At 36.7% G+C, this 24888-nt stretch overlaps 1 protein-coding gene across 4 annotated transcripts in view; it reads right to left on the reverse strand.

Moving 5' to 3' along the window:
• Window positions 1-20060: 20060 nt before the first annotated feature.
• LOC121299229 (transducin-like enhancer protein 1) overlaps window positions 20061-24888 on the reverse strand; it is a 64571-nt gene continuing 59743 nt past the window's right edge. For all 4 annotated transcript variants that reach the window (XM_041226908.1, XM_041226900.1, XM_041226891.1 and 1 more), the window contains exons 17-20: window positions 23363-23510; window positions 22665-22815; window positions 22335-22411; window positions 20061-20683 (exon numbers count right to left, since the gene is read on the reverse strand). In XM_041226908.1, coding sequence (XP_041082842.1) covers window positions 20576-20683; window positions 22335-22411; window positions 22665-22815; window positions 23363-23510 — 484 coding nt within the window. In that variant the 3' untranslated portion in view covers window positions 20061-20575. The remainder of the gene's footprint in view (window positions 20684-22334; window positions 22412-22664; window positions 22816-23362; window positions 23511-24888) is intronic.

The raw sequence follows: 24888 nt of genomic DNA on the forward strand, positions 1-24888 counted from the left end.
CCTGCGCCCCTCTGCCAGAAAACTCAAACTGCAGAAAAAGTTTGTCTTTCAACAGGACAATGATCCAAAGCACACTGCCAGATAAACACTGGAGTGGCTTAAAATGAAGAACATAGATGTCCTTGAGTGGCCCAGTCAGAGTCCTGACCTTAATCCCATTGAAAATCTGTGACAAGACCTCCATCACGGTGTGCAAAGTTAATAGAGACTTTCTGAAAAGACTACTGGCTGTAATAGCTGCCAGAGGTGGTTCAACCAAGTATTGACCCAGGGGGGTGAATACTTAAAAAATGAGGATATTTCAGGTTTTTAATTTGTATCATTTTATTGTTTACTATTTTCTTTTTTACTGGGGAGGGACTCTGTGAAGAAGAATGTGTGACTCACAAATAAAAATTCCCAATCTAATGTATCAAAATCCCAAGCTGTGAGACTCTTAAATGTGAAAAAAAAGGGGTTGAATCCTTTTTGAAGGCACTATATATATATCATCTTCAGCCTTTTTCAATCCACTGCTGGATGAAAGCCTCCCCAAGATTCTTCCACAAAAGCCTGTATACCGTGTCGCTCATCCATGTTGCTCTGGCGTGTTTCCTTATTTCATCTTGCCATTTTACTGGAGGTCTTCTTTTTGGATCTCACATATCTCTTGGGATCCAGTCTAGTATCTCCTTGGTCCAGCAATGGTCTATTCTTCTTGCTACATGTTCGCCTGCATGTCATAGCCGATGAATCGCAAGCAAAGTGATAGTTTGCACTCTTTGCTGGTTTGAATCACTTGCCGTACAACTTGAAGATGATCCATCGTGCTAAATCCACTCCTGAATCCTGCTTGCTAATTTTATTGTGCGAGTCAAATTTATCTTGAAGTCTGTGTGCCTTTCCTATCTTCATGTTTGATAGCATGTTTCACTTCTTCCGATAGAACGTCTGGAACTTCTTCCTCGAGTTGCGTTTTTTTCATCTCGTCTTCGTTATCTGCTACATTGCTCTTTTCATCTTGATATAATTTTCTGTAAAAGTCTTTGAATCTCTTCAAAATCTATTTGCAGTTTTTGATGACAGTCCTGTCCACTTATTTGATTGGTATTTTTTTTCCCAGATGATTAGTCTTTGTTTTGCTTTCTTCATGCTTCATGGTTGTTTTCAATAGTTTTCTCTACCAACAGATGAGTGACTGTATATCCTCAGTAAGGCACTTTCTTGCTGTCTTGCAGAGCTCAGTGTATTCAATCTTTGACTTCAGAGCTGCTGTTTGTTTCATTTCCCTTCTTTTCTTCGTGAGGTCTTTTCTCTCTTGCTTGATCTTCTGGTTGCATTTTGTACTCTGTGTTCCACTGATGTTTTTGGCTGTTTCGGCAATTACTTGTATCCTCATAGATGTGGTTTATCTCGATTGCTTCATCTTTTTTCAGATCTTGAAGAGCGTTGAATCTATTCTTCAGTTCCAGTTGATCACCAGGCTTTGCTTCTGTAGCATTTCTATGTTGATTGTGTTGGATTTTGTCATCACGAGTTTTGCTCTCTCCAGTACCATGTTTAGGTGTATATAGTTCGTAACTAATCATCTAGTGAAATTATTGCATCATATTATAATATAACTATTATTATTGAATGCAACTGCAGTATTAAGCTTGTTTATATTATTTGATATTACTCAAAGGATAATTATACTGACATATTAGTTACTGGTGTGTTTAGTAGTATTTAAATGAAGGTCACTTTACTTGAAATCTTGAAGCATTTAAATGAGATTATTTCCCCTTTGATTTACACAACCTACTCAACACTTTCAATGTGTGAAAAAAGGGGGGGGGGGACAAATCAATGAAAAATAAAAACCTAAAAAATCTTCATTAGATAAGTATTCCCTCCCTTTGCTATGACACTCCTAAATAAGTTCAGGTGCAACCAATTGCCTTCAGAATTCATACAAGAAGTTAAATGGTGTCCATCTGTGTGCAATAAAAGTGGTTCACATGATTTCAGATTAAATACACCTGTCTGTGTAAGGTCCCACAATAGTAGTGCATTCATAAGAACATAAGAAAATAAGAAAGTTTACAAACGAGAGGAGGCCATTCGGCCCATCTTGCTCGTTTGGTTGTTAGTAGCTTATTGATCCCAAAATCTCATCAAGCAGCTTCTTGAAGGATCCCAGGGTGTCAGCTTCAAAAACATTACTGGGGAGTTGATTCCAGACCCTCACAATTCTCTGTGTAAAAAAGTGCCTCCTATTTTCTGTTCTGAATGTCCCTTTGTCTAAACTCCATTTGTGACCCCTGGTCCTTGTTTCTTTTTTCAGGCTGAAAAAGTCCCTTGGGTCGACACAGTCAATACCTTTTAGAATTTTGAATGCTTGAATCAGGTGACCGCGTAGTCTTCTTTGTTCAAGACTGAACAGATTCAATTCTTTTAGCCTGTCTGCATATGACATGCCTTTTAAGCCCGGAATTATTCTGGTCGCTCTTCTTTGCACTCTTTCTAGAGCAGCAATATCTTTTTTATAGCGAGGTGACCAGAACTGCACACAGTATTCAAGATGAGGTCTTACTAGTGCATTGTACAGTTTTAACGTTACTTCCCTTGATTTAAATTCAACACTTTTCACAATGTATCCGAGCATCTTGTTAGCCTTTTTTATAGCTTCCCCACATTGTCTAGACGAAGACATTTCTGAGTCAACAAAAACTCCTAGGTCTTTTTCATAGATTCCTTCTCCAATTTCATTATCTCCTATATGATGTTTATAATGTACATTTTTATTTCCTGCGTGCAGTACCTTACACTTTTCTCTATTAAATGTCATTTGCCATGTGTCTGCCCAGCTCTGAATCTTGTCTAGATCATTTTGAATGACCTTTGCTGCTGCAACAGTGTTTGCCACTCCTCCTACTTTTGTGTCGTCTGCAAATTTAACAAGTTTGCTTACTATACCAGAATCTAAATCGCTAATGTAGATAAGGAATAGCAGAGGACCTAATACTGATCCCTGTGGTACACCGCTGGTTACCACACTCCATTCTGAGGTTTTTCCTCTAATCAGTACTTTCTGTTTTCTACATGTTAACCACTCTCTAATCCATGTACATGAGTTTCCTTGAATCCCAACTGTGTTCCGTTTGAGAATTAACTTTTAGCTTTCTGGAAATCTAAATAAAGCATGTCATATGTTTTGCAATTATCCATTATCGATATTGCATCCTCAAAAAAATCAAGCAAGTTAGTTAGACAAGATCTCCCTTTCCTAAAACCATGTTGACTGTCTCCCAGGACCCTGTTACCATATAGGTAATTTTCCATTTTGGATCTTATTATAGTTTCCATAAGTTTGCATATAATAGAAGTCAGGCTTACTGGTCTGTAGTTACCTGGTTCAGTTTTGTTTCCCTTTTTGTGGATCGGTATTACGTTTGCAATTTTCCAGTCTGTCGGTACCACCCCTGTGTCAAGAGACTGCTGCATGATCTTGGTTAGCGGTTTGTAAATTACTTCTTTCATTTCTTTGAGTACTACTGGGAGGATCTCATCTGGCCCAGGGGATTTGTTTATTTTAAGAGCTCCTAGTCCCTTTAACACTTCTGCCTCAGTTATGCTAAAGTTATTTAAAACTGGATAGGAACTGGATGACATGTGGAGCATGTTGTCAGTATCTTCCTTTGTAAAAACTTGTGAAAAGTAATCATTGAATATATTTGCTATTTTTTTTTTTTCTTCATCTACGATTTTGCCATTTGTATCTCTTAAACATTTAATCTCCTCTTTGAATGTTCGCTTGCTGTTGTAATATTGGAAAAACATTTTGGAATTGGTTTTAGCTCCCTTAGCAATGTTCATTTCTATTTCTCTCTTGGCCTTTCTAACTTCCTTTTTGACTTGCGTTTGCAGTTCTGTGTACTCTTTCTGCGTACTTTCTTTTTGGTCCTTTTTTAATGCTCTGTAAAGTGCCTTTTTTCGCTGAATATTTTTTTTAATTGATCTATTAAACCATTTTGGCAATTTAGTTTTACATTTAGATTTGTCTACTTTAGGGATATAATTGTTTTGCGCCTCTAGTACTACATTTTTGAAGAACAACCATCCTTCTTCTGTGGGTGTTTTCTCTATTTTACTCCAATCTACTTCTGTTAGTCTCTGTTTCATACCTTCATAGTTTGCTTTTCTAAAATTGTAAACCTTAGCTTTAGTCATTACTTTTGGGGATTTAAAAAACACTTCAAATGAGACCATGTTGTGGTCTGAGTTTGCCAGTGGTTCTCTGACCTCTGTTTTAGTTATTCTATCTTCGTTATTTGAAAAGACTAAATCAAGGCATGCCTCCCCTCTAGTCGGTGCCTTGACAAATTGTGTTAGGAAGCAGTCATTTGTCATTTCCACCATTTCTATTTCATCCTTCGTGCTACCCATCGGGTTTTCCCATTTTATTTGGGGGAAGTTGAAATCCCCCATTAGTATGGCTTCTCCTTTGCTACATGCATTTCTAATGTCATTGTATAACAGATTATTTTGCTCACCGTCTGAATCTGGCGGTCTATAGCATGCTCCTATTATTATGCCCTTTGAATTTTTGTCCGTTATTCTGACCCATATTGATTCGGTTTTATTTTCTTTGTCCAGGTTTAACACCTGGGCTTCAAGACTGTTTCTTATGTATAGCGCTACCCCTCCTCCTCTTCTGTCCTGCCTGTCTTTCCTATACAGTGTATACCCACAAATATTATATTCGTCCCCATCACTCTCAGACAACCACGTTTCTGTAACACCTATCACATCATAGTTACCTGTTAGTGCAGTAGCTTCAAGTTCTAGAATTTTGTTTCTGATACTTCTAGCATTTAGATAAATACATTTAATGGTTGTCTTACCTGAGTTGTTGTTCTTGTTTTGATGCGGTCTCCCTTCTGTTTTTTTGTTGATTTCTCCCCCCTTCCTTTCTAGTTTAAATGCTTCTGAACCTGCTCGAGCATCTTTTCTCCGAGTAGACTGGTTCCCTTGTTATTTAAATGCAGTCCATCCCATCTATACACATAGTCCTTGTTGTAGAATGTGGTCCAATGATCAAGATAGGTGAAGCCTTCCCGTGTGCACCACGTCTTCAGCCATGCGTTTTGATTAATTATTTCCAGCTGTCCATATGGTCCTTTGCAAGGTGCCGGTAGTATACCAGAAAATACCACAGTTTTGGTTTTCTCTTTTAATTTCCTTCCTAGCTCTCTGAATTTGTTTTGCAGGGATTTTGGTCTGTCTCTTCCAATGTTGTTTGTACCAATGTGGACGACTACTATCGGGTCATCTCCTGTTTGTTCTAGGAGCCTGTCCACGTTCTCAGTGATGTGCTTGACTGAGGCTCCCGGAAGGCAGCACACTGTTGTAGTAAGGGGGTCCAAACTGCGAATTGAACTTGCTGTGTTTCTCAATATGGAGTCCCCAACAATCATGACCTCCCTTCTTTTTGCTGTCTGGTCACCACTGTCAATGGGATCCTGGATGTTGTTCCTTTCATTCTCTTGTTGTTGGTTCTGCTCATCAAAATTCTGAAGTGACTCAAATTTGTTGGTTGTTTTGATTTCTGGTGGTTGTGTTTGACAAAGTTTCTTTTTTTCCCTGCTTCTGCCTACCTGAACCCAGCTGTTCTGACCTTCTATCTCCCTGGTGGCTTTCAGTCTGTTAGGGGTGATGCAGACTTCCATGAATTGTGGGTGTGCCAGTTCCTCAAGATCCTGTTGCTGTCTCACTTCTTCCAGCTCCATTTCTAGCATACTTACTAGTTTATGCAAATCCTGGATCGCGCAGCACTTTACGCACACTTGGTTTAGCTCCGCTGGGTTTTCTCGGATTTCCCACATCAAGCAGGTGTCACAGATTACTGGCTTGAAGACCATGTTGAGGGTTTTTTTTTTTTTTTTTTTTTTTTTTAAAGTTTTCATTTTTTCTTCAGCCGTCAACCTGCTTTCAAACTGCTTCTAAACTGCTCTGTACTTTTCCACGCCTGTACTTCTCCCACTCGCTGTCGCTGGGAAGATTGCCTTGTTTAACTGCGTTGTTCTGCTATGCTGTTGGCTCCTCCCCTTGCCTGTGTCTCAGAACGGCGCTGAATTTGAATCAGCTGCTCCGAGTTTCAGCTTGTTTGTTATCAGAAAAACACACGCGGCTGTTTGACTTTGAGCTGCTGCTGTGTTTCCCCAATGTCCTCTGTTTTCTGATTAAAGCAATTCAAGATGCAATTTCTCCTTTCTGCTTCTAAACTGCTCTGTACTTTTCCAAGCCTGTACTTCTCCCACTCGCTGTCGCTTCCACTCGCTGTCGCTGGGAAAGCAAAGAAACTAGCATGAAGACAAAGGAGCTTTCCAAACAACTCATGGATAAAGTTGTGGAAAGGCACAGATATGGGGAGGGGTAGAAAAAGATTTCATAGGCATTGGATATCCCCGGGAGCAAAGTCGAGTCGATCAATAAGAAGTAGAAGGTATATGGAACCACCCAGAATCTGTTTAGAGCAGGCCGTCCTCCCAAACTGAGCAGCCAGGTAAGAAGGGCATTCGTCAGAGAAGCCGCCAAGAGACCAATGACAACTCTGAAAGACAATAGCTGAGGTACTCCACAAATCTGGCCCATATGGAAGAGTGGCAAGAAGGAAGCAATATCTGAAAAAAAAAAACATGTAAAATTTGCAAAAAGGCATGTGGGAGAGTTTGAAAAGATGTGGCAAAAGATTATGCAGTCCGATGAAACAAAAATGGAAGTATATGGCCTAAATGCAAAGCGTTATGTCTGGCACAAACCCAAAACAGCACACCACCCAGGTAACACCATCCCTACTGTGAAGCATGGTGGTGGCAGCATCATGTTATGGGGATGCTTTTCATCGGCAGGGACTGGGAAGCTTGTCAGGGTAGAGGGCAAAATGGATGGAGTTAAATACTGGCAAAGCCTTGAGGAAAACCTGCTTCAGTCTGCAAAAGACCTACGACTCGGATGGAGATTCACCTTTCAGCAGGACAATAACCCCAAGCACACAGCCAAAGCGACACTGGAGTGGCTTAAAAACAAGAAAGTGAATATTATAGAATGGCCCAGTCAAAGCCTGGACTTGTGCAAACCTGGTAGAGACTTACCCCAAAAGACTCACAGCTGTAATTGCTGCCAAAGTTGGTTCTACCAAGTATTGACTCGGCGGTGAATACTTATCTAACCAAGACATTTCAGTTTTTTTTTAAATTATTTTTCATTAACTGTTGTTTCACAATAAAAATTCTCTTGCCTCTTCAAAGTGTTGAGTAGGTGGTGTAAATCAAAGGGAAAAAAAAATCCCATTTAAATGCATTAAGATTTGAGGTTGTAACACAACAAACTGTAAAAACGTCCAAGCGGGGGGTGAACACTTCCAATAGGCTCTGTATAATATCTTGTTTAAGGAATGCTGCAAGGTAGGAGTGAGACGATATACAATACGTATGTCGATAAAAACTCATCTCTGCTTGACAGACTTGAAAATACTTCAAATTTATAAAACAGTTGAAAATCGATTATATGTATTTACCATTAAGTAGTATAGCACTTGTTTGAGTTTAAAGACAAAGAAGTATGTCAGCTAGAGTTTCTGGGATATCAGATTTAACTTAATTAACCAAATCTCCTTACCACATTTCTGAGAAAGGAAAAAAAAATACTAAGCAATGTGTCTGATAACTATTAAAGTACAAACTTTGTTCATGTGTTTCTTTTTTTTTCTTTTTGTAAATGTAGTTGTCGCCAATTGTTTATACCTCGGTTTTCTCCCCAATTTGGAATGCTCAATTATTATTTTTATCCCGGTTCACCACTAAAACTCCCGTGCCAACTTGTGAAATGGTGGCAGACACACATGTCCTCCGAAACTTGTCCTGCCAAGCCATTGTTTTTCACGCTGCAGGTGTACTGTGAAGCCACCAGACCCATAGTGTCGGAGGCCAACACAAATCTGAGTGGCTTCTACAGCAGACCCTCAGGCTCCCTATTGGCCACAGGAGTCGTTGGTGCGCAGTGAACCGAGGATTACCCTGCCGACTTGAACCCTCCCCAACTGGGTGGCGCTCGGCCAATTGATCCGAACCAGTGATCCCCAGGCTATAGGGCTATATTTCTTTAGGAAGATCTAAATATCAAGTCTTTCAGCATTATGTTGTGATGTTATTTTTTTTTTTTTAAATGTACATTAGCATTTTTCATTGCATTATACTTAACTTTAACTCAATAGATTATTTATTATTATTATTATTATTATTATTATTATTATTATTATTATTATTATTATTATTATTATTCATTGTAATACAAATACAAATACATTGTATCACAAAGTATTTGTATTTGTCAAGTTAAGGTTGAGTATATGGTGCCTTTAACAAGTCTACACCCCCTTGAACTTTTTTCACATTTTGTTGTGTCAGTGCCTCAGAGTTTCATGCATTTAAATGAGGATTTCTTCCACTTATCTACACACCATACTCCACAGTGTTAAGGGGAAAAATGTGAGAAAAAAAATAATATTAAAAATACAAAACTGAAAGATCATATTTGGATAAGTCTCCACCCCCCTGAATTAATACTTGGTGGAAGCACCTTTGGCAGCAATTACAGCTGTAAGTCTGTTGGGATAGGTCTCTACCAACTTTGCACACCTAGATTTGACAATATTTGACCATTCTTCTTTACAAAACTGTTCAAGTTCTGACAAGATCCTTGGGAAGCGTTGATGGACAGCAATCTTCAAGTCATGCCACAAATTTTTGATTGGATTTAGGTCAGGGCTCTGACTAAGCCACTTAAGGACATTTATCTTTTATTTCCTTAGCCATTCCAATGTATCTTTGACTGTGTGCTTTGGGTCATTGACATGCTGAAAGGTGAAGCTGAAAGGTGTCCTAGTTTCATCTTTCTTGCAGAGGGCAGCAGGTTTTCCTCAAGGACTTCTCTGTACTTTGCTCCATTCATTTTCCCTTCTATCATGACAAGTGCCCCAGTCCTTGCTGGTGAGAAACATCCCCATAACATGATGCTGCCAGCATCATGCTTCACAGTAGGGATGGTGTTCTTTGGGTGATGCGATGTGTTGGGTTTGCGCCAAACATAAGATTTTGCATTTAGACCAAAAAGTTCCATTTTAGTTTCGTCAGACCACAAAACTTTTTGCCACATGGCTACAGAATCTCCTGAGTGTTTTTTTGCATACTTCAAAGGGGATTCAAAGTGGGCTTTCTTGAGTAATGGCTTCCTTCTTGCCACCCTACCATACAGCCCAGATTTGTAGAGTGCTTAGGATATTCTTGTCACATGCACACTTTGACCAGGAGACAGCTTTGTTCAGCAACATCAAGGGTAGAATGGTCAGCGGCATTTGTCAGCTGTGCTGTGACAGGCAAACAGAAGACAGAGAGCAAGTGCATGGCTTGGGGTTTAAATAGGGGTTTAGCAGATGTTATTGGTAGGAAAAACATAGGGGGGGAGGAACCCTCGCTCATTCCCCTCGAATCTCACACAAGGTAACAAATCGATCAGTATGTATTTCTCATTTATATCAAAAGATAGAACATCAATTGACCCTAAAGACACAGCACAGCATCATTTATACATTTGCCAGATTGGAGAATGTTTCAGTAGATAATGTATTCCATTAGCAGCCAAATATTCATTTTACCAATTGATTTAAAGGCACAGAAGCTTATTTTATTACAGTAATTATAACTAAAAATACACAGTAAAACCTACCACTCATGGGAGTAAGCAAAAGTGGTCGCTTGTAAGATGCGATCTCTCTTCATAGGTCTGTATAATGGTCACTTTTACGATGTACAAAAAGGCTACTATTGTTACTGAAGTTTCATGTACAATTTTAATCGTATGTTTCAAAAGGCATCCCACTACACTATCTTAGTTGTTTTTTTTTTGTTTTTTTTTTTTAATTATAGTTACATACAGTATACAGTATTGCATTTAAAACCTCTTGGCAAATTTATTAACATTTATGAGGAAATTCAGTTCTAATGCAAGTGCTTATTTTCTAGCCTGTGAAGTTATACAATCATTATCAAAAGTTCAATTTCTGGTTCCGGTTCATGTTGCATATGAAGTTAGGTAGAACAAAATCAGCAAGGACTGTTTCTCTTTAAAATGCTACAGCAGACCCTAACATCAATGTAACAGCAGAATTGCAAGATACATAATCAAAGGAAATATTTAGACTGTGAGTCTAGTTTACAATGCCATAGTCCATGCAGGAAAGAAAGATAAAATACATCTGTTCAATAAATAAGGACACTAGAATGGCAGCCTAAAAGAATGTGCATAATGTTATAAAGCAGCTGTACACAATATTAGAATAATTATTTGCATGGAACTTGTTTTGAATTACATCATGACTATTACTATTGAATTATATGAGAGGCAGGGACTTGATATACAGTCTAACTGAAAATGTGTGATTTTTTCCCAATATTGTTCATACAGTTCCTCACTGCATCAGTGAACTGTTCATTTGTTTAAAATTATTATTATTATACATTTGAACAACCAACCAACTTCTCTGGGGTAAAAAAAAAAAATAGCCATTGATAAGACTCCCAATTGTGCATTATAGAAATTATGTTTGAAAACAAATGGGCCTTTTCTAATTACTGTGTGATGTGCTATACACACTGTTACTATACATAAATTGAATGTACATCCCCATGCATTCTAAATCCTGGTTAAATAATAAAGATTTCAATTGAATTATTAAAGATAAACCAAATAAGATATTTTCTATAAAACATTATACAACTAGACTCACACAGTAGCGAATGCTAAAGGATGTCACAAATCTAGAGGCTGTTTACAAAGAAGTCAAAACCTTTCTTTGACCTGACTTATATCTTCCTAAACATTTAAAGCTGTAAATGTGACATGTTTCCAAACCCCAATTACACAGTAATATACATTAGAAAAAATTACTCCAAGTTACACATGGTATTATTAAAGTATCAAAACCAAAGCTGACATTAACAACACTATTTACATGTGTTTGCTATTTTTAGGTAAGGAAACTTTTAAGCATGTAATTCTAGGATTAAATGCTGTGCTTTTGTTTTTCGCTAAACACAAGCGCAGTTTCCATGAAGGGTGAAATAAGGCATGGATAGCCATCATAATATCAAAAAAGCAAAAAAAAGCAAAAACCATCAGCCTTTTAAGAGGGACACTATGGCTGAAAATGTGAGTAAGAAATGTACTAAAATATTCCTTGTAGGAGGTGAACAAAACAAAGTCAGTGCACAGTTCTTTACAAACATGGTTAAAGTAGCTTAAATAAAAAGAAATGTCACGTCCGTCAAAGTTTCTCATACTCTCTTTATTCCCATATACACAATAGACAGGGCTAATGGATTAATAAGAATTTTCTTCATCTGCAAACATGGTGTTTAAAACCATACACTTGACCTTGAAGCATGTGAAAGTCTCTTTGTATACAAGTGTGGTCCTCCCTACAAACACATCGTCACAACCCTCACATTATCCCCCTGCTCAGCATTCCAGCAGCAACCTCACTGTAAACAAGACAGAAGCAGATTAATAGGCTTTGTGACCAACAGCCATCACAGAAGACTAGTGTTCCCGTGGAAAGGTCTATGTAATCATTCAAGAAATCTTTCTCTCCCCCTCAAAAACAAGAACCGTGGCCATTGATATGGGTCACTAAGTATAATGCAACGAATCCCATACCAGACTAATTTGAGCTAGAAAAAAAAAAAGAAAAAGAAAAAATCCTAAATCAGTGAAAATGAACATTGGGGTCATTTAAATTAAGAAAAAAAGGCTTTTATAAAGGCTGACTGCTGCTTCTCTAGATTTTTTTACAATAGATACAAAAATTAAAATAACACACACACACACACGTATATATATATATATATATATATATATATATATATATATATATATATATATATACGGCTCAAACTGAACGCGAGCATGCAGCAATTTACTGTGGGTGCCATTATCAACTGCTGCAATGCCCATCAAAATGGTTGTCTATTCACGGTCATTATGACCTCAGCGAGCTTTTAGCTTCAGCAACGAGAGAGGCGGCTGTATTAGGAAGTGTTTGGGTATAAAAACAATAACATGATTACTGTGGCTTGCGTGGTCAAGTCGCATCAATTCCATACCCAACACTTGTGTCAATATCTATGAACTCTCTATGACGTCGGTATGTAAAGGAAACAAAAAGCTGGGATATAACAAAAAAACAAAAAATCCGAGATCCGTGTTTACTGTGTCCCACGCAGAACAAAATGGAATATCAACAGATAAGGTATATATTCACAAATAAAATACAAACAAACCCACACGTTTAGTGTTCTTTAACAATTAATTTATGACAGTGCCATAAGGAGCTGAAGTTTCAAGAAGTGTTTCAACCAGTGATACATTTAAAGTGGAACAACTTTTTGACACAGTAGATTTAGTTTATTTCAGATGATGTATAGGAACTAACCCTTAAGTGTGGTTATATCATGTCAACCCATCCCCCATCATGCCTTAATACTGTTATTATATGATTATAAAACGATTACTTTCTAAATGAACACAGTAAATTTAAAAACATCTTTCCAACAACAATAAATATCATGACGCACAAGAAAATAGTTCCAGTGAAGGCATTTGTGTAAAACTGTTTTTTTTTTAAATTATTATTTTAATAAATTATGTGTTTATTTATAAATATAAATGATTAAAATGTGTATTAAGTAAACAATTTCTGTATATAAATTAAATGTGTCTATTACATGCTGATTTACTAGTTCATTAATGAACATACATATTTAAACTCAAATTGCATAAATAAATCTGATAAAACTGTAACCTTATTGACTGCTGCACAGCCACAAGGAGCTCTGTTACAGGTGAAAGCAGCAGTGTCAGTGTGAGGAGGATGCTCTTTGTGCCTCTGCTGGGGTTATTTGAGGATAGTGTGTGGTTTTGTCTTTTCCACTTTGTCTTAATTTTTTAATCACTGCTACAAATACGTTGTTAGCATTCTTATATGTTGCATCTTTCACTAAATGTACTTTTCTGCTGTACAAGTGGTTTATTCAAAAAGGGTTCTGCTTTTATATGCTGTTCTGCTCTCAATGGGCCCGATATTCGAAAGGTTTGCACACCGCACAGATGGGTATGCGCACTACAAATGGCCATTGTGCCGAAATTGTGCCAAGTTGCCATATTCGAAACATCCTTTTGCACTTCACAATCCATTCTGCACAATCTATTCTGTGTGCATCACGCAATATGGGGGGAGTGGCCGACAATATGCGTGATCCTGGTATATTCAAAGGTATGCGCCAAGCACAAAACCAGGTTTGTGACGTGCAGAATAAGGATTGTAAAAGGATATTGTATTAGGATACTATCGGAATACTAGCCCTTCTAGACACCTTATTCAGAAAAACTGTTTTTTTCTAGACACACGAGTCATCATTTTATAATCTCTAATATATAAGACGACGACTTGTGTGCCCAACAAATACTTGGCAAAAACTGTGCACAAATATATTAGTACTTGTATGACCCCAAACTGGTTGCCGACTATGCAATATCTACCAGTATATATATATATATATATATATATATATATATATATATATATATATATATATATATATATATATATACATACAGTACTGTGCAAAAGTTTTAGGCAGGTGTGAAAAAATGCTGTAAAGTAAGAATGCTTTCAAAAATAGACATGTTAATAGTTTATATTTATCAATTAACTAAATGCAAAGTGAGTGAACAAAAGAAAAATCTAAATCAAATCCATATTTGGTGTGACCACCCTTTGCCTTCAAAACAGCATCAATTCTTCTAGGTACACTTGCACAAAGTCAGGGATTTTGTAGGCATATAGTCAGGTGTATGATTAAACAATTATACCAAACAGGTGCTAATGATCATCAATTCAAATTGAAACACAATCATTAACTTGAACAAAAACAGCTGTGTAGGAGGAATAAAACTGGGTGAGGAACAGCCAAACTCCGCTAACAAGGTGAGGTTGCTGAAGACAGCTTACTGTCAAAAGTCATACACCATGGCAAGACTGAGCACAGCAACAAGACACAAGGTAGTTATAATGCATCAGCAAGGTATCTCCCAGGCAGAAATTTCAAGGCAGACAGGGGTTTCCAGATGTGCTGTCCAAGCTCTTTTGAAGAAGCACAAAGAAACGGGCAATGTTGAGGACCGTAGATGCAGTGGTCGGCCAAGGAAACTTACTGCAGCAGATGAAAGACACATCATGCTTACTTTCCTTCGCAATCGGAAGATGTCCAGCAGTGCCATTAGCTCAGAATTGGCAGAAAACAGTGGGACCCTGGTACACCCATCTACTGTCTGGAGAAGTCTGGTCAGAAGTGGCCTTCATGGAAGGCTTGCGGCCAAAAAGCCATACCTCCGACGTGGAAACAAGGCCAAGCGACTCAACTATGCATGAAAACACAGGAACTGGGGTGCAGAAAAATGGCAGAAGGTGCTCTGGACTGATGAGTCAAAATTTGATATATTTGGCTGTAGCAGAAAGCAGTTTGTTCATCGAAGGGCTGGAGAGCAGTACATGAATGAGTGTCTGCAGGCAACAGTGAAGCATGGTGGAGGTTCCTTGCAAGTTTGGGGCTGCATTTCTGCAAATGAGTTGGGGATTTGGTCAGAATTAATGGTCTCCTCAATGCTGAGAAGTACAGGCAGATACTTATGCATCATGCAATACCATCAGAGAGGCATCTGATTGGCCCCAAATTTATTCTGCAGCATGACAACGACTCCAAACATATAGCGAAAGTCATTAAGAACTATCTTCAGCGTAAAGAACGACAAGGAGTCCTGGAAGTGATGGTGTGGCCCAACAGAGCCCTGATCTCAACATCATCGAGCCTGTCTCTGATTACATGAAGAGAGAGAAGCAACTGAGGCTGCCTAAATCCACAGAAAAACTGTGATTAGTTCTCCAAGATGTTTGGGCCAACCTACCTGCCCAGTTACTTCAAAAACTCTGTGCAAGTGTACCTAGAAGAATTGATGCTGTTTTGTAGGCAAAGGGTGGTCACACCAAATATGGATTTGATTTAGATTTTTCTTCTGTTCACTCACTTTGCATTTAGTTAATTGATAAATTATTAACATTAACATGTCGATTTTTGAAAGCATTCTTACTTTATAGCTTTTTTTCACACCTGCCTAAAAATTTTGCACAGTACTGTATATTATCCTTTATTTAACTAGGTACACATTGAGATTAAAACTTCTTTTACGAGTGAGACCTAGACCTATCAGCAAGTCAAACAGATGACAAGAAGAAATTCACAATAAAATACAGTTAAGACACAGGCAAATCACATTTAAAACAATAATCAAAATATACAAAAGTAGTCAACTATTTAAAACAATTACAACTCTCAGACACGAAATCATGCAGTTTACTCTTAAAAAGCAATAAAGATATCTGGGTCTGCAGCTTTAGTTTGGACTGGAACACATTCCAGGACTATGGGGCATAACAAGCAAAAGATCCTTTTCCAGCTTCAGTACGCACATTTGGGATTTTAAAATGCAAAAAAGAATGGTTAGTATGGTAAACTATAAGGTATTCATTTAAATAAGTATATGAATATAATTTACATTGAATAGCCTTATATACCAGAATATACCAGTGCTTCAACCTGCATGAAGCCAAAAGCCAAATTTGAAGTCTGCATGATATAGCAGCCTACCAAATCGTATATATATCACCATAGTCAATTTGCGGCAAAAGCATACAAGCAATAAGCCGCTTTTTTGTTTCCATTATATATATATATATATATATATATATATATATATATCTATATATATAAATTATGGGCATAAATTTGATGGTAAACAAACCTATTATATATAGTCAATCTTGCGGCAAAAGCATACACATGCCGCTTTTTTACAATCAATGCAATATAATTATATATATTTCCAGTCATATGCATAATATATGACGTTGTCGCTATGCACCTATCTTGATTGGCGAACTCCGTTACATTTATGTTCAAAGTCATTCGAAAGGTGCATTTATTGGATACCAATGTAAGGATCAGCAAACGTGCATGGTGATTTACGATTAGGTGAACCCGATCACACATGGCCGTGGTGCTATCATGTTCACATCAGTATTGAGTATTAAATCTTGTATTTGTAATGTACATCAATGCTACATGATGTTGGCTATAGCGATATAGTCCAGTTTACCTAAAGTTGATGGTGATGCAAACCTATATACTGCATCACCATAGTCAATTTGCGGCAAAAACATACAAGCAATAAGCCTCTTTTTTGTTTCCATTACATATACCTAGCATAACATGTTCACATCATAATGACGTTTATACCCTATTCCAATGTTCAAACTCGTCCTTCGAAAGTGCATTAAGGTGGTAATGTAAGGATACGTGCATGGTGATTTACGGGTGTAAAACCATCAGTTGTGTTTAGCAGCCGTAAAGTCTGATTTTACGTGCTGCTAAAAATTACGCATATTCAAAGAAAGGTGTTCCTCTGGTGCACTTTGCCATCATTAATCCATTAAAATTATATTGAAATGCATTCAAACCCCCTGAAGTATAGGGGTCTACCTTTTTCTTGGAGCCAGTTTTGTTGGCTATTCACAGCACATTTAGGCCCTGTCCACATTAACATTTTATAACCCAGTTAAGGGTTTAAAAGTGCTTAACTCGATTTGCATCCACATTAAACATGGTTCATAACTGAGTTCGACAACCGAGTTTGGAACCTACTCAGGAGGTAGGCTTGAACTCCATTGTCGGCATAACTAGGTTAGATAAACTGGTTTAACTGTAATCTAGACGTGAACTGTGATCGAGTCTGGTTACACAGTATCCTCCAATATCCTTTAGTGCTTTGCGGTAGTACGTTACTATAATTCCCCTGGTTACATGAGACACCAGGAAGTAAACAAATATCGCTAATCAAAAAATTTACATATTAGCAAGTTAAAGGTCTTTATTTCAACTTTAAAATTAAAGAACGCCTTATCCGGCCCAGATTGTCCCTTTTTGCAAATACCCATCTAATTTATTTGCTATGGCGTGCACATTTTTTCCCCCATATGAATTATTCCCCTTTTGATTACTTAGGGACATTGTCGTAGCTCCTGTTTTGCTCCCGTGATCAATGAAAATAAACAACATTTACAGGGGAAAAAAGAAAGAGCGTGTATACATTATAGAGATTTCTAGGGTTCAGGTAAATTGGTTTTGAACTCGGTTGTCGAATTTTTTGCTCTAATGTAGTTTAGCCTTATAAGCTTTTATTGTTTTTTTTTTCATTTCAGTCAAGTTCAAGTTGATTCAGTCTTGGTTCTGTTATTTTACTGTGCCTTGTTTCTTTAAATACATTTCAATTACTGGTATTTTATCGGTTTCAGGAAATTAATCTTCATGCCATTCTTCAACAGTTTCATTAAAAAGATCATCATTTGATTCTGGGTCTGACTTTTTTCAGTTAGTGGTAACTTACACATATTAAATGTTATACAATTAGGACAGATAAGTGGCAGAGGAATTTGAATCAAAGGTGATGTGTCTGTTGAAGGTTGTGTGGGATTCATATACGGCTGATAAAACGCAGCTAACCAATCAGAGCAGGATTTTACCAAGCAGTTTTATAATTCAAATGACAGGCAGCAAAGCTTGGAATGTTCTGAACTCTGCAGTTCATTTTAATTAACAATCTATTTTTAATATGTATTTTCAGAAAAAAAAAAATAAATAAATAAATAAAAATAAATAATAATAATACCTGTAAAACAGAATATTTTAAAAATCATTAAAATCGGTAACCACCTGATAGGTACTGTATAATGTCAAAATTGCTACATAATTGTATTACAATTGGGGCTAAACAAAAATAGGACACAGTCTTATTCAGGGAACTACAAAAGATAATGTATGGTCATGAAGTGAGAAACTTTCTGGCTTCCTTATGGATAGTAACATTGTGTCACATCCAAGAACTCTTATCTCTTCCCCAAATGTTAAGTTTGTCAACCAATTGCCCAGCCTGTACATTAATAAAATAATGAGTAGATTTTAAAAATGAGAATCCGCTCCAGAATAGTTTAAAAAAAAAAAGAAAAATCCTGTTATTAACTTTTCCATTTCATTACCCATGGTGGGTTGGTGTCACTGCCACTGCGGTGTCTCCTCTGCACCCAGGCCTTGCTCTAGGCCAGTGGTAATCAACTCTGGTCCTCGAGATCGATTCCAGTCCTGGTCTTTAGATGAACCAGGTCCTAAATTAGTTCATTGCCACTTAGCAGCTTCAATTAATTACATTAGAACCTGCTAGAAGTAAAGACCTGGGCTAGATTACATCTCGAGGGCCACAGTTGAGTATCACTGCTTTAGGGAGTAGGCCGGTCTACTTCTGTTCTGTAGGTCAATCATCACACAAGATGTTTGCTCTTGCAATGCGGAGTCAACTGCCAGCAGGAGCTGTAAAGCCCGAAAAGTCACATGCCTAAAGAGGCGACTTTTTAAGCAACTACAGTAGAACTCGCCAATAAAACGTATCTGACGTACACCAGTACATAAATTAGGGGTGCAACAATTAAATCAATGATTATCGATTAATGATCATTTGTCCTTAAATTTCCTGAGCTTTGATTACATATTGGTGAATCGATGCATCAAATTAGAACCAAGTTTGAAGTCTCCTGTTGCCGGTTTGCATTAAAAACTTTGAATGTGTGAGTGGGCTTCTTTTAGTACTCATACAGTAGATTAGCATGTTGCTAGGATACACACTTTAGGCCTCTTGATTTCTAACTTTTTTTTTTTTTTTTTTTTTTTTTTTTTTTTTTTTAATTGTTAAATCTACCGATTTACCTTCTTTTGTTTCAAAACATGTTGTGTTTGTATTATATAGCAAGATTATATAAAAAGAAGTTGAATTTAGTAAATTAGTAAGGAATTGTGAGATTAATTAAAAATGTTTTGAACCATAATTCAGATAAAAATTATTTCTGTTGAAATATAGTATTTTTTTTTATTATGTTAAAGAATATGATGAAGACAGATGCATATTCTTTTTTCAGTTAAGTCCTTTGTATTTATTTATTTTTAACAATCAGATGTGTTCTAATTTGAATATAAATTGTGCCTTTTTGTTTAACTATTATGCACAACTGTGTTTTTAATTGTTGGTTCTTGTGTTAAATAAAATAAATCTATACGATAATTGAATATGAAATTAGGGTGCTGATTGCATCACTAATATAAAACGTACCTAAGCCATGGAACCAGGAATCCAAACAAGAGATTTGCTATAAAAGCACATCGTTTAATACGTACTCTGCCATTTCCTACTCCTCAGATATTATATACAAATTCCCCGATGCACACTATAGGCATTTATTACATACAATCAAACCACTCAGGAAAAAACCTTCCAAAAATGTTCTAATTTGTTTGAAAATTGCATAATAAACCATAAATACATTTGTTAAATATAGTTTTGTCCCTTTTTCTACAAAATTATGTTTTAATGCATTGAATATATATCTGTGTTGGGGTTTCTAAAAAATCGACCACTTTTCCCCATATTCATAGAAATAAAGGTGTTGTTGGACAGAACATACCTTGCTTACCAAGGTTTTTTGTTTTACACTGTTCTTGTCAGACACTTATAGAAAAATGAACTTAAGCTGTTCAGGGAGTATCTATTCATCTATATAAGACCAACTAATTTAAAATCAAAACTGATTTGGAATACTCCACCTAGATTCCCCCATTATACAAGTCATGTACAGTTATATAATGTACTTTTAAATCAATTGTACAACTTGTAGTACCTTAGATAAAAACATTAATGACAAGTGTTTTTGTTAGAAAAAGAACATTTATTATGTAGATGAATCCATCAAATTATATTAGACAGTATTTCAACCAAGTGTTATCCTTGATATGTTACTTTATTTTATATAAAGAAAGACATACAAAACATTGTTGTTACTAAAACCTTTACTGTAATAAACCAAATATTTACAATTTGTACAAATGTTTGACCGACAAATACAAAAACGTATCACAAGATGCAAAAAAAAAAAAAAACGGATCAAATTAATCTGAGAAACCCACTGTTCTACAATTAGACAGAATAGTTGCTGAAAGACTAGGAAACACAGACTCAGGCAACAGAAAGTGTTTAGCATTCACATTCTTCCAAATATCTAGAAAGAACAAGTCCTGATCTTAATTTCTTCAGATATTCTTTGAGACCTCCTCCTGTCCATTCCACTGACATGACGACCCCCCCCCCCCCCATCCCGTCCCCCCGTCCAATTGAGCAAACCTAAGTGATGTCTCTTGTATGTCTGTATGTCTCTTCGCTGTAATCACCAATCAATCACAGTGAGCAGTTTGCACTCCCAGAAAGCTACAGGGTCCTAATCTATCTGCAGGATCTTGGCTTTGGCCCAGTAAAGACGTATAAGGTACAAAAAAGCATTTGGTATTCAGTAGATGACTTCATAAACAGTGGCCTTCTTGTCCCCGGAGCCTGTGACAATGTATTTATCATCCACAGAGATATCGCAGCTAAGCACGGAGGACGATTCCTTGGACTGGAAAAAGAAATATAAAATTATTTGTGAACCTTTAAGAAGCCATTACTTAGTGTGATCTTTAAAAAAAAAAAAAAAAAAAAAAACACTCTGCCTCTATACTCATTTGAAGTCTCGCTTTGATCCTGTTGTTAATCTCATGATAATAGGTTCAACCCCTCCGGCAGACTACACAAGTCTAAAATAAGTACTGCAGGGCAGGTTGTCTGCCAGTATTAAGGTTGCAGGTTTAATCATACCTGGTTAGAAAAAAATGCCACTGGGGACCTACATTTCCATTCAGTCTGATGGCTCCTAATGAAAAGGAGACAGGCACTGTAGGCATATTAATCTTACCAGGAGAAAACCAGCTGAGCCCCAGTGCCACTACGGGACATGAATAGATAGCTAGACTCTAAATTAAAAGTAAATTGATATTTTACTGCTGAATTGTCTCGCCAATCCAAGCTTTACAGATGATTAATTCTGAAAGTGTCTATAATACTCACGACAGATTATTTTACTGCTAAAATAAGCAGACATTAACGTGCAACAATTAGCTTTAATTACAAAAAAAACAACAAAAAAGCGTGTTCTAATTGTTTGCATCAAGAAACACTTGTGAAAATAACTGTTTATTTCCATCTCTCCTCATCGCATCAACAGTTGCATGTTTAAAAAGCCTTCTGCCATCAGCACCACAAACAAACAATTATAATAGGTCTCCTCATTTGAAAACCTTCTCAAACATCTAAAATTACAAGTCATACATATATATATGTAATGCCTTTATTTTTATATAGAGCCTTTCATAGTGGACCACCATCACAAAGCACTTTACAGAGGTAGGCTGTGAACTGTGCATTATATGTCAAGTCTCTTACAATATGACATTGATTTAGCATCTCAACCACAGGATGGAGTACAAGGAGGTTAAGTGACTTGCTCAGAGTCACACAGTGGAGTGACTCAGTCAGTGGCAGAGGTGGGATTTGAACAAGTGACCTTCTGGTTACAAGCCCTGGACTTTAACCACTGGAGCACACTGCCTCATAGTCACTCACATATTACTTGCTTATGTTTCCAACATGTTATTTCCTAGATCTAAGGCTGCTTTGCATTTCATTATACCAGACAATGTCTCTGATAAATTCAAAGCCAACAAGTAAAACAACAAGTTGACAACTCAGTGAAATCTACCTCAAACCTCCTTGTGCGTCTCATGGTAAGTGCTTATTACGCAACTACATAAACATTGTTGAGGGTCTTTAAAACACATAGTGCAAAGAAATAGACCACATTGAACATGGTAGATAACATTTTAATGTGAATCATGTTACGATTCACGTTATAGTTTCTAGTTTTGAAACAGTAAATATGCATGTTGCGTAACTGGATAATATTTACTGTAAATATAAATACTAAAAAGATTCATATAAAAACGTAAATGTTTCACGTTATTGTAAATCATTTATAAATATATTTGAAATAGAAATCAAAATATCTGAATATTTATCAATATTCAAACACATTTGAAATATTTATATTTAGAATCATATCAAATTAAATTTGAAATATTTAAATTTACAAAATCAATATTTACCCCAGGTCTGCTAACTACAGCTTTTAAACAAACAGGCCTTCCAGATAGCTCAAATTATGAAAGTCTTACCTGGAATATGCTGGCTCCATATGGTGTCCTCCAAGCATTCAGCAGGTTATCTTTCCCAGTGCTCACAAACCATTTACCTATTGGAATAAAAAAGCAGAACAAACAAGCTAATCAAAATTACTCAGTCTTATAAAAATCAACAGAAATTTAAATCACTCGCAAACCCTCGCTTCTAAAAACAAACTGATGCCTGTTTAATTACAGTGGTTTGGCAAACACTGCTGTAAGAAATATATTAATTGGCTAGATGTTTCTGTACACGGCGCTCAAGTGCTCAGAGAGACTCTAAAAACATAATGCAGGAAATTGTGTCAGCTTGCCAATTCTTACCACAGTAAGCAAACTGCAATGATAGTACACAACTCTCGTGGAGGTGCAGTTGGTACTTGTCTGGTTTGTTCACGTGCAACACTTCAACGTTACTGCTCTCCATTCCCACAGCCAGCCATTCTCCAGTTGGGCAGTACCCAAGGGAAAAGATCTAAAAGGAGACAATGCATTAACCAATTCAGCCATGTAAAATCATGTAGCTAAAACTTCTCAAAACTTTCTAGCATAACAACTTAACATCATCCAAGTCGATACTGTGTTAAGACTTTTGAGATGATTTTCAAGATGCTAGAGGTTTATTTATTAATTTCTTTCTTTATTTATTTGTGTAGAATGGGCAGAGATGTTTTTCATATAATTCTGCCTAAGGTGAAGTTTAAGAGAAAACTAGCCCTTTAACAACATAGCTGAGCCAAAGAAACAGTTAAATCTATTCTTGTCAGTTGCAAATACTGTATTCTACTGTTTCTTGCAACATAAAATACATTGCTTAGTAAAATATTTAGGCTTTCCAAATGACAAAGTTACTTCATTTGTTTGTTATTATTCCATATGCAAAAGGCCAGCAGATTTAATCTGTCTTTCCAAAAAAAGAATCATCAATACTCTTCGAACAACAATTGTACTGCCCCCTACATTGTAAGATAAGGCAAGGTAAATTACGATTAAACTCTCTGTCACTCTGATCTCTAGCTTACCTGGGAAGTAAAGTCATGTTGCTGTAGCTGCCTTCCTTCTCGGAGGTCCCAGGACCTGACTGTGTTGTCCAAGCCTCCTGTCCACAGCTTGGTGCCATCATTCGAAATATCAATACAGCTGGCTCCATCCGTGTGGCCCTGGAACTGCCTGATAAAATAAATAAGCGCTGAATAAAAAGATTTCCTGTCCAAGCTGGAGCTGAACACAGTAATGTTGTTAGTTTTGGAATCTGTTTAAAACATGTCTTCTCTCCAATGTCTGGAGATGCATTTGAATAAACAAATTCTGCTAAAACATGAAGTGCGCTTACAATATGTTAACATTTCCCAGGTGTGAAGAAAGCAAATCAGGGTACAGTTGAAAAATCAATCAATGGAATTAATGTTAAACTATTAAATGACCATAGATCATTTACAGACAAGTATGATGACCATGAGATGGAGAATGTTACCTAAAAAAAAGTATACAATATCACTTACAACTTAAGAAGTTTTGGCTAAAAGTGAAAGGTACATTGCAAATAGGGATAAAACGACAGCATGTGATTTAGCATACGGCCTATAGGCTGTTCAGAGTCCATAAGTTTAAATTTTGCTTGACCTTCAGCTCAAACACTCTAACAAGAAATGTTGTCATTTACATCAGAGCTGCATCAGAGTTGTCATTTATATCTCTTTGACAACCCTAGTCTAAGTCTGTGACAGTGACCCTATTGCCCAGAGTAATTTCTCTGAAAAACAAACATTTTCACTGCCACACCCAAAGACAGGGAGAAGATTGCTTTTCAAACTAACAGCCACAAAAAAAGAGCTTCCCTGAAAAAACACCCTAAAAAAACTTTTTGGAATTTAAGATGCAGAATTGAAAATGAACGAGGACAGTATACATGGTTAAGATGTATTTACACATAGATGCACTCAGCGTTACAGATAAGATGTGTACCTGCTGTTTTTACACATTAAAAAAAATAAAAAATAAGCACTAAAATTTTAATTTAAATGCATAAAAATATGCATAGCAAATTTGCTGCACAGCTTGTCTGCCTCCACTAAAACTTCCACTACCAACTACATCTCCCAGAATACAATCTCTTCAGTTACTGGGAAACTACACAAGAAAAACCAACCCAACAACATTATCCAATCTCTGGCTAGCCTTGTTGTCTTTGCAGGCAGTCACAGTAAGGTTGAAGCATAAACAACACAGTCCAGCTACAAATCCAACTGGAACAAATTGTCAGAGGCAACCACTAAAAAAGGTGCCTATAAATATTAAACAAACTATTTTATAACTTATTAATGCATTTCCTTATTTATTTATCTGTATGGCTTAATACTGAAGTTAACATGTTCACTGCATTTACAAATATAATGTTAAAATATAAAGCAATGTAATTAATTTGCAGAGTCAGCATGATACCTCAAAAAATGCACTGAGCCAATGAAGATTGCAGAACACATGCGTGGTTGTACAGTAGTTCAAAGTAACATTGCAGATAAAATGGAAGGCTTTTTGTTAATGCCTA

This window comes from Polyodon spathula, chromosome 2 (assembly GCF_017654505.1).
Source record: "Polyodon spathula isolate WHYD16114869_AA chromosome 2, ASM1765450v1, whole genome shotgun sequence".
NCBI lineage: Eukaryota > Metazoa > Chordata > Actinopteri > Acipenseriformes > Polyodontidae > Polyodon > Polyodon spathula.